The following is a 13,396-nucleotide window of genomic DNA, read 5'->3' as shown; positions in this document are numbered from 1 at the left end:
CTTTGTACATCTACTCTATGTCCAGAAGTTTGTAGACACCTGCTCATCAGGGGGATTAATACTCCCTGGACCCTCGTAGCAACCAGTGCAACACACACGCCACCACCTTCATGTCATGTCATGCACTGCAGAGCTGAGTGCTGAGACCCACCCTCCAATTAATACCTGCCCTGTGGTGGTCAGTCCTGTGGGGTCCTGACCATTGAAGAACAGGGTGAGTCTGGGATTAAAGAACAACAGAGTGCTCCTCTATGGCCAATGAAGCTGTTATTATGGGCAATGAGTAAAGAAGAACCAGCTCTGATGAGCGCATTCAGAACAGAGTGGAGGCTAGCGCTAATGCTAATACACACACACACCCTATAGAAACCCAAATCACAGCACATTCACTTCTGGGAATCCATGGGATTAGCAGTGCGTTGGCCTTGCCCAGCATCAGCACCGCAGTGTTAATGTGCCGGCCTTTGGTGTAGCCAAGCATCGCTACTGTGGCCTTAGCATCACTACTGCAATGTTAGCATCATATTGTGCCAGCTGTCAGCCTCGCCCAGCATCACTACCGTGTGTTTTTAGCACTACTGTGGCGTTGGCATCACTGCCATGTTGAGGGCCAGTCTCGCCCAGCATCGCTTCCACAGCATTAGGCTCAAGCCATGTTCATGAGGTCCTGGGGCCTTCACATCTAAACACTAGTCAATATGAGGTCTGCGTCTTAAGGCTCTGAGGGCAGGGCTTGAGTCCTTCGCCAGACAGGGTTACATAAAATGCTGTAGGAAACAGAATATAGGTGATTTTATGCCACAGAACCAAAATTTTTTTCAGAATAAAGAGCAGATGATTCTATGCAGCCAATGGTGGTCCGACAAAACTCGGCTTGCCTTGTTTATCTTGTTTCTTTTTCATCTCTAAAGTTCTCAGCTAATATTTGGTGGGGATTTGTGTTGAAATGTCGATTTAACAGCAGCTGCTCATAATGTAAAATGTAAAATCAATCTAAAATGCCAGTCACTCGACTATTTCACCCTGTCATACATTCTTCATTGCCTAATGTGGTCCAACATTCCTGTTCCAAGTCTAGACTGGAATCAGCATTTCCTCCTCCACTAACCCCAAAAATGCCCATTACACATGACCCATCCATTACACACAGCCCGTCCACAGAGGCCCAGGGCTGGGTGCGCTGCTCTCTGTGTCAGTTAATTAGCCTGCATGTGGCGATGTGAGCAGTTAGCTGTGCTACGGTTACATCTCTAGACACCAGAAATGAACAGTAAGTAGAGTGGCTCAGGATCTCTGTCTCTCTGTCCCTTCATCTCAATCCCAGAAAACAGAAAGAAGACCAAACTGAGCTTCGTAACTTTGTCTGACAGCGTCAATAAGTTCGGCACCCTTAACTGAATCAGAGACAGGAAACAGTGTAGCAAGGAGAATCAGAGGAAACCCAAAAGAAGTAAGCACACGCGAGAGAGAGAGAGAGAGAAAGAGAGAGAGAGAGAGAGAGAGAGAGAGAGAGAGAGGTTAGGAGTGAGAGTTTAATCATGGCCTGAAGCCCGGGTCTTTTAAAGAGAGCAGCGAAGGCTCTTTCATGTTGTGCCAGGCACTCGCACGAAGCAGCGGAGAGCTACTCACACATCACAGTTACAAAGAAACCTGCAGTCCCTCCAGGCCTACAGAACCTGACCTGACCTCCAGAACGAGAGAGAGAGAGAGAGACAGAGGGAGAGAGCGCACAAAGGCAAAGAGAGAGAGAACGAGGGAAAGAGAGGTTCTGGAACTGTAGGAAGGTAATTAATCGTACCAAGATGTTGCAGGTGCTCCCCACATGAGGAACCCACAAGAGAAAGGAAGCGACACACACTGGAGGCAGATTGCAGGGCGGCAGTTAACTGGGAGCAATATGAACGCCCACTTATTCAAAACCTTTACTAAATATTTCACTCACTGGTCCCAATTTTCCCTCCAATTCTCAAATTTAGTACTAGGAAATTGGCAATTTCCTACTACTAGCTAGACCACTGCATTCAATGCAATGCTACCAATGCTGGGGGGTGGGGACCTGGTCATTGGATGAGGGGGGGCCAGGTATGCTCTCTTGAACTTCTGGTCAAGGATGACTGTGGCTGGGAACAGATCTTCCAACAACATGGCCAACACTTGGCCACACACAGATGGTTTCGCCACTCATGAGCTCCACTCACTGGCCACTTTATGTAGTCGCTTACCTTATAGATAATTCATCATTGTTTAGCGGTTCTCACCACAGGACCTCTGCTGACCAGATATTACTTGGATGGTGGACCATTCTCAGAAAGGCAGTGTGGTTTATGCTGGTACAAGCGTACACTGTTAAAAGGACAAAATACTTGAGGATCCTTTAGAGGTTCCTCAGTCTGAAACTGTGGCGGAGCATCTTATGGTGTTTTAAGGAACCTTCCAGAAAAGGTTCAAAGGATCCATTCTTAAGGATGAAAGCTTGTGAGATAAAATCCAAAATCAAGACTAGTTGGGTCTGCATACAGTAGTCTAGAAGGACTAGAGGAAAGCTAACAGATCAACAGAACCTAGAAGGTAGATGTTTCTAATAAAGTGGCGAGTATAGTTGGTTTGGCGTGTTTTTTTTAATCTAACCATATACGTGAGAACACTCCACTGAAGTCCATTCATGAGTAGGTTCAACTTTAAAGACAAACAAGCAGTACAACATCCAAAACACTGGGGACAACATTCCACATCAACAAGAAAACAAGCCTTGAGAAAGTCTCCAATTGGACAAAAAGAAAAGCCGTTTGGTGAAAAACAGCCCTGGAACCAAAGCAAAGACATAAATGTCCAGTCTACTCGTGCTTCAGTTACAGTGTTTATTTGGCTGTATTTTTTGTCCACACTCAGGAAACTGGTTCATTACATAATAAAGCTGAAAAATGACCTCTTGCCGCCGGCCCGGGCCCTTCTCAGCAGGCTTTTTAGAACACATGTGCTGGACAGACGAAGCTACAGCACTCCACACTGATCTCAAAAAATGCAACAACACCCAAAAAACAAACGCAAGGCGCCTTCCCATGGGTATAACGGCAACGAAATGAGAATTTCGACCCTAGAAGGACCCTGGAGGTCTGTGGCCAAGGTCACGTCCCAGCTAGAACTGATGACTTGCTGGAAGGTTTGTAGTGACGAACAGTATATATACATATGCATATGGTAAAGCAGTGGATTGCTGATGACGCCAATGACTTGATGATGGGCCTTTCTGAAACACTGATTTTTGAAGATGCATTCATGTTGCGTAAGACCACCTTGGCAGCAGCTTGCCATGAAATTCAATATTGATTCACGTCAAGCCGAACTGCATGGCAAGCTGTCAGAAGGCGACGTCAGCCTGGCTCGTGGGAGTGGGTGGGCTGCCTTGGCGGGAGTCCTTCTGCTCATGCGAACATGACGATGGCGGCGCGGGTGAGTAAGAGCCCCCATTATGCAATGGGTCGTCCCAGTAAATAAACAAAGATCATGCGCTGATCTCCACCATAATCCTGGCTCGTCTTGCGGCTTTCATGTGGGCCTGGAGACGCCTTCACAGATGCTTGATGGCACAAGTGAGAGGATTTAATGGGCTGGTGCTGCTGAGTCTATGTCTGGGCTTAAGAACTGAGAACCGCCCAGCGTGGGCTTACGCAAGAATGTTGAGGCGCTTCAGTGATCGTGCTGGCTTGGGACATGAAAGTGGTGATCTCTAGGTTTGGGAGTTTCATTTGCTTATTTAGTCTTGCACTGGAGCTACACCACCAGTGCAGCTAATAAGCTAATGGAAACTCATAGCCAACACAACCATTACTGTTAGTAATCTCAGATAGACTTGCTTATGGGGCTTCTGCAAGACGCACTCTTTTCTATAAAAATGGACAAAGATCAAACATCAGACAGGTCTTATGAGGTGTATCTACCAAAAGTAATCCAGGGATGGACAACCGGTGAACCAGCAACAGGATTATGGGTGCCCAAGGGTCAATCCATAGAGGCTCCACCTCACAACTGACAGGACTTAAAGGATCCGCTGCTAACAACCTGGGGTTACCTGATATTGGAGGACATCTTCAGAGGTCTCGTGTAAGCTTTTATTGGATTCCATTAGTCCAGAATTTTTCCCAATTCCCCTAATTTGGTACCGCCCACCCAATGCCCCCAACACTCTCCAATACATGAGAAGCCAGACATCACCGGCTCCGCCGCACCAGCTACCAGACGCCTATGCCGGGCAGTGTCGCTTAAAGAGTGATGAGGAGAGAGAGCGCCATCTACCCAGCCGGAGAGAGCGTGGCCAGTTGTGCTCTCTTGGACTCTGGCTGCTGATGGCAAACGTCACAACTACACAATATTTCGAATAGTGGTAATAGTGGGCCCACCCTTGTCATACTGTATGTAGAAATCAAATAAATAAGCAAATTATCGATTGTTGTTCTGCACTTCCTATTATAAAACTCAGCTGACGATGCAGTTTGGAGAGTTCCTTTAACGGAAAGAGAAAACCAGAGTCATCGTGTCCCGCAGGTGAATCTGCAGGCAGCTCAGAAGTGGCATCACCTCTATAGTCAGAAGTGAGAGTGAGAAACATCTCTCCATGCCACTTCCTCTCATCGTCTCTGCCAACAACTCTCTTAGCTCTTGCCGTCGCTTTCTCTCTCCTCCCTGACAAGGTGCCAGACAACAGCAGTAATTACAGCCAACTGGGCGAAGAAAAGAAGGACTGCTTTAATTTTAGATTTCCCAGATGAGACACTTGCAGCAGGGGTGTTCAGGATTACACTTGCTCTGTCTTTCATGCTAAACGCCATGCCAAGGCTCATCAGCAACTTGTCTGTTGCCCTGGGTGGCCAGAACTGGTACTGTTATTAATCCAGAAATAGATGCAGTCATTTGTCCTCAGAATTGGCCTTAATCTTACTTAATTAATTGTTGGGGGCAAGTTTTCATTATTTTGTATCCACATTAGCCTTGAAAGAAGCCTAAATAGCATCATTTCCATCCTCACTTTTAGAATAATTGAAATATACAGGCTTATTACAAAGAGCATCAGCTGTCATAAAGGCCACTTTTGTCAATGTCGATGCCATTTAACCTGAAAAGTGATATCACAACAGACATTTAAAGCAGCATTATTTGAGATTTGGTATTTATAGGCTCCCTCTACAGTTGGAAAGTAGAATTTCCACCACTGAAGGACATGCCTTTTACATGCATTTCTGGACAAGCTGAGAGATACAGAGCAGCAGCATCTGAAGTAAAAGAAGCATGTGGACTGATGCGGTAGGGTAATATTGTAGGATTTTACATGAATATGACTTTGGTTACACAGCAATATAGCAACGATATAGGCGCGATTCTTTTTGTTAAAAGTCAGTAGAGCTTCACAGTGATTTTGAAGCTGTTATTTTGAGGTAACAAATGGTACATAATGCTGCTTTAAATGATCATAAAGAATTATGTTAGTGGTCATTAGCCTGCCATGTAGCCTTACAAACAGTAAGTGGTGTGTTACTGACAATTATTAAGTATGCCAGCCTTCAGTATAGTGTAAAATAGGATTTTTGGTGTGCGTGTTATTTAATCCCCATGTCATTGTTTTTTGTATGTGTTTTCAAATATGATGCAGCACGTGCTCAAACAGCACAGATGGCCATCAGACCAGCCCTCCCCACACACGTTTCCAGCCCTCCTGACGTGAAACGCACATCAAAAGCTACAAGGGCTGAGAATTTACGAGGCAGAGGGATTAGGTCTATTGTAAAACAGCCCTGCCTTTTGATTCACTGAGAGGCAGGTTAACTGCCTTGACCCAGGACCCAGGAGAGAACAAGAGAAATAAGAGTAAATTAAAGTGGAGGTCTTTCAATGTCCTTTCTGCTCCAATATGGCAGAAAGAGATGGGGGGCAGACAGCATGGATTACAATCAATCATTCTACAACAATGTGGCCAAATAGAATTGTCCACACGTGTCCAGATATATTTTAAGACATAGCTTTCTATTTGTGTTTTGGCCTCAAGTGTTTTCCTGTTTTCACAGTGGACTAGTGATATCTAATGAGCTTTTTGATCTGATCAGGAGTGTGTGTGTGATTCAGAGACAGCAACGTAGCCATAGTTGCTGTCACGTATCCGTAGTCATTTGTCTGGTACAAATATGGTTCATATGGTTTGGTCTTTTGCGCTGTATTTAGGTCTGCTTTGCCCGTTATACTTGCTTTTTTAGAGCTCCCTGCTGGGCTGGCATGCATTTTAGAAATGTTCAGAAATGCTGCTGGAGAAAAAAACACACACACTGCTTATTCAGACAGCATTCTGAGGTAGTGAAGCTAGGGAAGCTAATGAAGCCCCCGGTCAGGTCTGAATTGAAGCACAGTGTCCAAGCCTTCAGAAATGTCTTTGACACAGTGTCACTGAATGCACTTCAAACAAGCATGACTGAAAAGACTATAAACACCTTTAAAAACACAACATTGACTTATAAGATTTGTTCACAATCATGTCCACTAGTGTCTATGTGAAAGTGTGTATTATATTCACAGACAAATCCTTTTTGAGTTCCGTTTTGTGAAATCATGTGTGGTTTGGCCTATCTAACTAGCAATTCCAGGCTGTGGTATTGTGTATTTCCAGATTTTGTAGTCACATGTTCCTGTCTTCTCCTCATTCTGACATATTTAGTATTGTTTTTGGCAGTTTTTGACTCTCTTTCATCTGCTATTTAACAAAGATTATATACAGGCTTTGGCTGAATTTGGTGCACTGCTAAAACAGTGGGCTAGCAGCAGCTATCCTGTACCCTGACGTTTGTCCTTACCTTGGTCCATTTTGATAAAAACAGTGTGTCATACAGAGTCAGAAACCACATAAGCCCGTTTATTTGAGATTACTGAACATCTTGATGTAGTTTGTGGTAAGTGTGTGAAGATTTAGGCACAATGCTAACCCAATGGCTAGAAGCTTAGATTAGATGTTAGCTACATTTGCCTCACAGCTCCAGTAAACGAATCATGTCTTGGCTTATTTAGTAAGTAAATGTGTACATTTTGGTCGAATCTTTAGCCAGCTTTAAGCAGTTCTACCAAAATCATGGATTTTATCTCAATTTTGTCAACACTTTACACATTCTCAGTCTGTGACCTAAATTATCATGCCTCTGTGGTCAATGGCAGGAATTCGCCATCTCCACCACAGGCAGGACTCACAAAAACAGTTTATCACAGGAATAAACTTGCTCTAATTAACCATAAAAACAGTGCAATAGTAAAAAAAAAAAGAGAACGCACTCAAAGCACAGCTCTGGTCTTGTGCTGATGCATCTAGAAGCAGGAAAGGATCAGCAGTCTTTGGGCTGACAATTAAAAAGCCACAGGTCTTTTATACCCCTGCCATGGAATTTCCTCTGCTCCAGAAAGCCCCATATACTTGTTCACTGCTCCTGTGCCTGCAGGTAGTCCTTTTTTTGAAGTGTGAAAAGCTAAAAGGAAGAGAGCCTACCTAGTGAATTCAGGTGCTTTGGAGAAACACTTGAGGATAAAACCCAGTGGACAGTTCAGGTTCTCCATGGATTTAGTGGAGAATTCTTGAAGGATGTAAAAGTAGCTGCTGGCCACCAAAGTCACACATGGCTATACAGTCTCATGTTACTTCCCTCTTCCTCTCAATTGCATTCTCTCTCTCTCTCTTTCTCTCTCTCTCTCTGTCTCCTTCTTGTGTTATGTTTCCAATTATACCAGCCCTCAAAAACAGGAAAAGAGCGTTCTCTGTATAAGCCATATCCCACACATGGCTATTTTCTGACATCCAGATTGGACAAAAAGGTCCAGAAGCCAACAGTTTCTGTGTGAGTTTGGTTGATTTTATCTTAGATGAATGGTAAAAGCTTGCTAGTGGCTCAATCTTGCTATCAAACTAGACTATGATCTACTGAGAGAAGCTACCCATTTAGCCTGGTCCAGCATCAGCTTCCTCAAGCTACAACCAACATATGGACCAGTTTAAACCAAATTGTGAGCCTGATCTCAGACCAGCATCAACAGCTTCATGCAGGACCATGCTAATGCAGATTCCTACAGTATATACTGGCTATACGTGCAGATGGCTGTTAGAGTGGCATGTGGAAAGCATCAGTCACATGTAATGTGAAACGCTCCGTGTAAAAAGATTAGGCTTCTTCAAGGTTGAGTTGTACCCCATGCCCCTTGTTTCACAATAAGGCACCCAAGGGGGCAGCCAAAGGTGCAAGCATATGACGGACCATTACGGCATCTAAATGGCAGACGTGTGTGTGCGTGTGTGTGTATTTTATTAGGGATGCATGTGTGCACATTGTGGCAGACCAGGGAGTCGTGTCTCACCATGTGGTAGTTGACGAGTTCCTGAAGGCTCTCTCCACATTTCTCCAGACACTCCTGCAAAACAGCACACATACACTATTTTACACACAAGCGTCCTGTGGATGCATTCTTTCAAGACAAAGAGAATTACGGTCTAGTGTATAGGACCTAAGATGTTACAGAATTCAGCTTAAATGTCAGATCTACTCAGACCATCTTTTTTATGAGTTTTAGGCATTATTGGCAAAAACTGAGGGGTGTGATGACTGAAATATCATTAAAAATTGTGTTTTTTTATCATTTAAACCTGGAAGTAAACAACAGAAAGTTTTAGAAATAGAGCATATCTATGTAGAGTAATGCAGATATAATAAATATATATGTAGAAAAGCTAAGAGCTAAGCTAAGAGCATTTTTGCCTTCTCCTGTAAAGTCACCATTTTGGAGATACATGGTTTTTATTGGACAGCGACAATATATTCAGTATATATATAATCACCTATATATATAGATAAATTCTGCAGTTATTCTTTACAATGTATTAATTTTATTTCATGGTGGTTGGATGAATAGAAATGCTCCAAAATTCCTTCCTGTAAAGTTGCAGTTTTGGAAATATGAGGTTTTTGTGTAACAGTGACTCACATAAATGTACAGCATGTATTTTTAATATCACAATGCATATAGCAGAAAAACATATTGCAATGTCAAATTTATTAATATTGTGCAACCCTAGTTCAGAACATTCCTCGCTTATCCAGTGAGCACATAGACAATATTGATATTAAGTGATTAACTGATTAAGTGGTGCCTATATTTTGTTAAGAAAAGTAAACTGTACCACAGCCTTTCATCACCCAATTTAAGTCAGACCATGCATGGACACCATCAATCAGTGCTAACTGGGTCCATCCATGACCTTAAGACACTGGTGGAATGTGGGATTGTTAATCTTATGAGCTGGCCTTTGGCTTTGAGGTCGCAGTGTCGGCTCATGCAGCTACAGTCTATGCTAGGCTAAAGACTAACTCCATAAGATGGTGTTGTTCCTTTTATATTACTCTTATGTTTATGTCCACTGCTTTAAAAAGTGGGGTACCTCAGAGAGGAGCGGTCAAGCCTATGAACCAGTTCACCACCCACTACTAGTCGTTGCTATAGTCTTTGGCTCAGTGGTACAGGTGAAGTAATAGGCACTGATGGGTAGATCCTAAGATTGCAGCCCAACTTCACAAACTGCTAAAATTTATTATAATAATATTCAATAATCTGTAATTAAATAAAGAATAATCTATTTTAAAAGCTAAAAATCCAATAAAAACCTTGGTACACTATTTTAACTGTCTATATTCCACTCCCACAAGCTAGTTATACCAATCAACTACCTATTAACTGATTTATTTCCCAAAATAACTGCATTGTACCTAAATAATAAAGTTATACTGATCAATACTGTATCAGATTTACACTAATTCATTCAACTGTATTGAAGTAATGCATGTCCACTCACAGAGATCATTTCCTCCTTGCAGTGCTGGGACAGGTCCCGAATGCCATTGATGAAGAGCTTATTGGCACTGGCGTACGCCCGGCCAGCTTCGATCATCCCACTGCACAGCTTTACCAACTTATGGAGAGAATTATAGAGAAAGAGAGAGAAACAGAGAGAGAGAGAGATAAACATAAAATTTACTGCCCAATTTTATTGTCCAATCACATGTGGTCTAATTTCAGAGCCTTAAAGAGGGAGGAAAATTAGGCTTGACACTGAAATTACAGCCTTGCCAAGTGTTTACTCCCAGATCACCCTACAATTATCACCCAAAAGCAAGTGAGAGCTTTAACATAAACATTACCATGCCGGCGCTGTTAAGATGCTAGCCTGCAGACTGGATAATAGACATGGACACACATATATACACACACACACAGCAAGGAAGGGACGGATGTAGGCATATTCAACCAGACACACACACACACACCCTTGAAAGTGGCAAATTGAATAAATACTGCCCTAAGACTGAGTTAATTAGACGTTCAGTTTGAAGTCACTTTGAGACCAGCATGGAGCTTTACAGTATTTCTGCTGCAGTCAGTCACTGCACTCTGTATATGCAGTCATATTAAGGATACGCTATATGGACAAAAGTATTGGGACACCTGCTCATTCACTGTTTTTTCCGAAATCAAAGAGTTGATCTTGCTTTTGTTGTAGTTACTGTCTCTACTGTCCAGGGAAGAAGACTTTCTACTAGATTTTGGAGGAGCATTGCCAGGAGGATTTGATTAGGGCTTGACAATTAATCGAGAATTAATCAAAAGCGATCGCATTCAGCAACAAGAGCGTTAGTGAGGTCAGGATGTTTGATGATCACCACCCCAACTCATCATCCCCAACTCCCCAAATCACCTCATCCAACTCCAGTACTGGATGGAGCACCACCATCCATCATTCCAGAGAACACAGTTCTTCCACTGCTCCGCAGATCAATACTGGGGGCAGCATGGTGGCAATAGATTCATGCTTATCTGCTCCAGGCAGTCCTATTCTATTGCCAGTACTTCTTCTAGACGAGACAGCGACTAGACAAGCTGTGTGTGTGCGTTTGCACATCTGTGTCAGCAATGGGTGCAACTTAAAGTAGCTAAATGAATTTATTTAATAAAAGGGTGTCCATAAACATTTGGACATGTTGTGTTTTTTTTCTAAGGCATTGCTCAATGAATCCTTTGTAGCACGCCAACGACACCGACCCGCTGTCCTCATACAATCCACCATGATTTCATGACTTACAATATGATGGATAAAGACCAGAAGTTGCCATAGTGATACCCATAAATTTGCTACAATTCCCACAATCCCATGCAACTCCAAATATTACTGGCTAACAGCTTGAGGTGTCCGGGTGGAGTGCTGTGCGGTACGACAATACACATCATACGCACAGTGACGCGCAGGGCTGTAGACTTTTGCTTGAACATCATCCACCATAAGGCCTTAATAACACACTCTCTCAATGTCACTCCCCCATCTCCCACTCACACACAACCAGACACATGCATTCACACTCCGCCTACTGTGCTACACATATAATTCATGCTTGCCCTTTTAAGTGTTCTGCTGTACCATTCATAATCCATTAGAGACATGCGTGGCTAGGGAAGGAGGTGTGCGTGTGTGTTAGAGCTATAGAAACACTGTGACCAAGTGATCCCTCTGAACACATGGAGATAACGACCCGTTACGTGGGCACATTACCTACGCCATGCAGCTGCGCACACTCGCGGGATCCCATTCAAAATACATCACTCTACTCATGCAATGTCAGAAAGGATGGCATAAAATATAGATAAAACTACCGAACTGAGCTCATTTTATAACTGTAATTTCAAAGGACTGAAGCCTTCTGACATGGTTTAGGCACCAGTGTATGTTTCACTATGGGTAAAAGAGGCCTCCAGCTGTTTTAACCTATAATCAACCCATAATCAACCTAATCTGCTGTGTATGTGGCATACTGTTGACAACCACTGTGGACAATACTGATCTTAAAGATCCGAAAACCCATTGAGCCTGTGTCATAAAACACTGATCGGATACTAGGCTCGGATATCAGTCCCGATACTAACTAAATCCAATCAGAGCATATGCTCTTGAGCTGTCATCAACTATCAGCGAGTAATCCAGCTTGTCATATAAAAAGAACAGAGAAAGGAGGGGCTGCCAGCTCCCCTTTAGTCTCACAGACTTCGAACTTTAGAATAAAAGTCCTGAGCCCAGACAACACTGTGCCGAGGTCCAGCACAATTATTCTATTTTTATTTTAGTGACCAATAAACAGAAATTGGGTTCATTTATATCTGAGTTTATTTGTTATAGTTTGTTTTGCAAAGTAATAATTATGTCAATCCTGATGCCTTAGGTCTCACCAAGATGGTCAGGTATACGGTTTATTAATTCAACAATGGTATCGGTACCGGGTATCGGACAATACGCAAAGTTCATGTATCGGTATCTGTATCGGAATAGAAAAGGATGGATTGGTGCATCCCTAGTGGTAACACATACATTTCCCATAAATTTGGTATTTAATATAAATCCTATTCATAAAGTTCTGGTGCTGCTTCTCAGGATGCAGTATTTTTAATAATCGAAACGCAATAGCCACTCAAATCAACATATTAATGAGCTCCTTTTTGCATATTAAAATGCAAAGGCCTAATATCTCAGAATCAGAGCTACGGATTACAATAACTTCGATCCATAAGCGACAGCAAGCCAAAAACACGGAAACCAGATATACAGGCAATTTCAGTGCCCAACACAAAACAATTATTATAACAATTATTTTTTAAATATTTTTTTCCCCAATTTTCCTTTCCCTAATTTTAAACAGCCAATTACCCAACCCAACTCGTTAGTATTCTCTCCTAGTCACATGTAATGCTCCTGACACTGGGTAGGTAAGGACTGGTACATGCCTCCTCTGAAACATGCACAACCAGCCACCACCTCTTTTCGAACTGCTGCCGATGCAATGTCACGGGGCAACCAACCCTCTTGGAGGAAAGCCCTGTATATCTAGCTCTGATGCATTGGCTAGAAGACGCCACCTATGCTGGGCAGCATCACACTGAAGTAATTTAGGGGCAGAGAGAGCCATCTACCCACCCGGAGAGAGTAAGGCCAACTGTGCTCTCTCTGGCTCTGGTTGCTGATGGCAGGCAGCATTAACCTAGGGTTTGAACCTGGAGAGATCCTCGGATCTCAGTGGCAGTGCCTTTGTCCGCTGGTCCACTTAGAGGCCCACAATTCTCCTTTTTATTAACTCTGAAGATAGACATTGGATAAGCAGGTGTTTACAAACTTTAGGCCATGTGTCACTTAGTATTATTTTTTTAAGCGTGTTTAAAAAAATGCAGGTTTTCTGTTTTATAAGTACAGTAGAACAAGAATTGTCCATCTGCAACACTATTTCTAGTGAGGTTTGTCTGAAAGTCATCTGAAACTACCTCATTCTATGAGAGAAAAGTCCAGAATTTA

General features: G+C 42.9%; 1 protein-coding gene across 6 annotated transcripts in view; it reads right to left on the bottom strand.

Annotated features, from left to right (window-relative positions):
• The window catches only part of acap3b (ArfGAP with coiled-coil, ankyrin repeat and PH domains 3b), a 93,099-nt gene that overhangs the window by 38,310 nt on the left and 41,393 nt on the right, over window positions 1-13,396 (bottom strand). For all 6 annotated transcript variants that reach the window (XM_072666474.1, XM_072666471.1, XM_072666469.1 and 3 more), the window contains exons 3-4: window positions 9,863-9,979; window positions 8,374-8,427 (exon numbers count right to left, since the gene is read on the bottom strand). In XM_072666474.1, coding sequence (XP_072522575.1) covers window positions 8,374-8,427; window positions 9,863-9,979 — 171 coding nt within the window. The remainder of the gene's footprint in view (window positions 1-8,373; window positions 8,428-9,862; window positions 9,980-13,396) is intronic.

Source organism: Salminus brasiliensis, chromosome 21 (assembly GCF_030463535.1).
Source record: "Salminus brasiliensis chromosome 21, fSalBra1.hap2, whole genome shotgun sequence".
In the NCBI taxonomy this organism is placed as follows: domain Eukaryota; kingdom Metazoa; phylum Chordata; class Actinopteri; order Characiformes; family Bryconidae; genus Salminus; species Salminus brasiliensis.
This window is presented reverse-complemented; position numbering and strand designations above follow the sequence as displayed.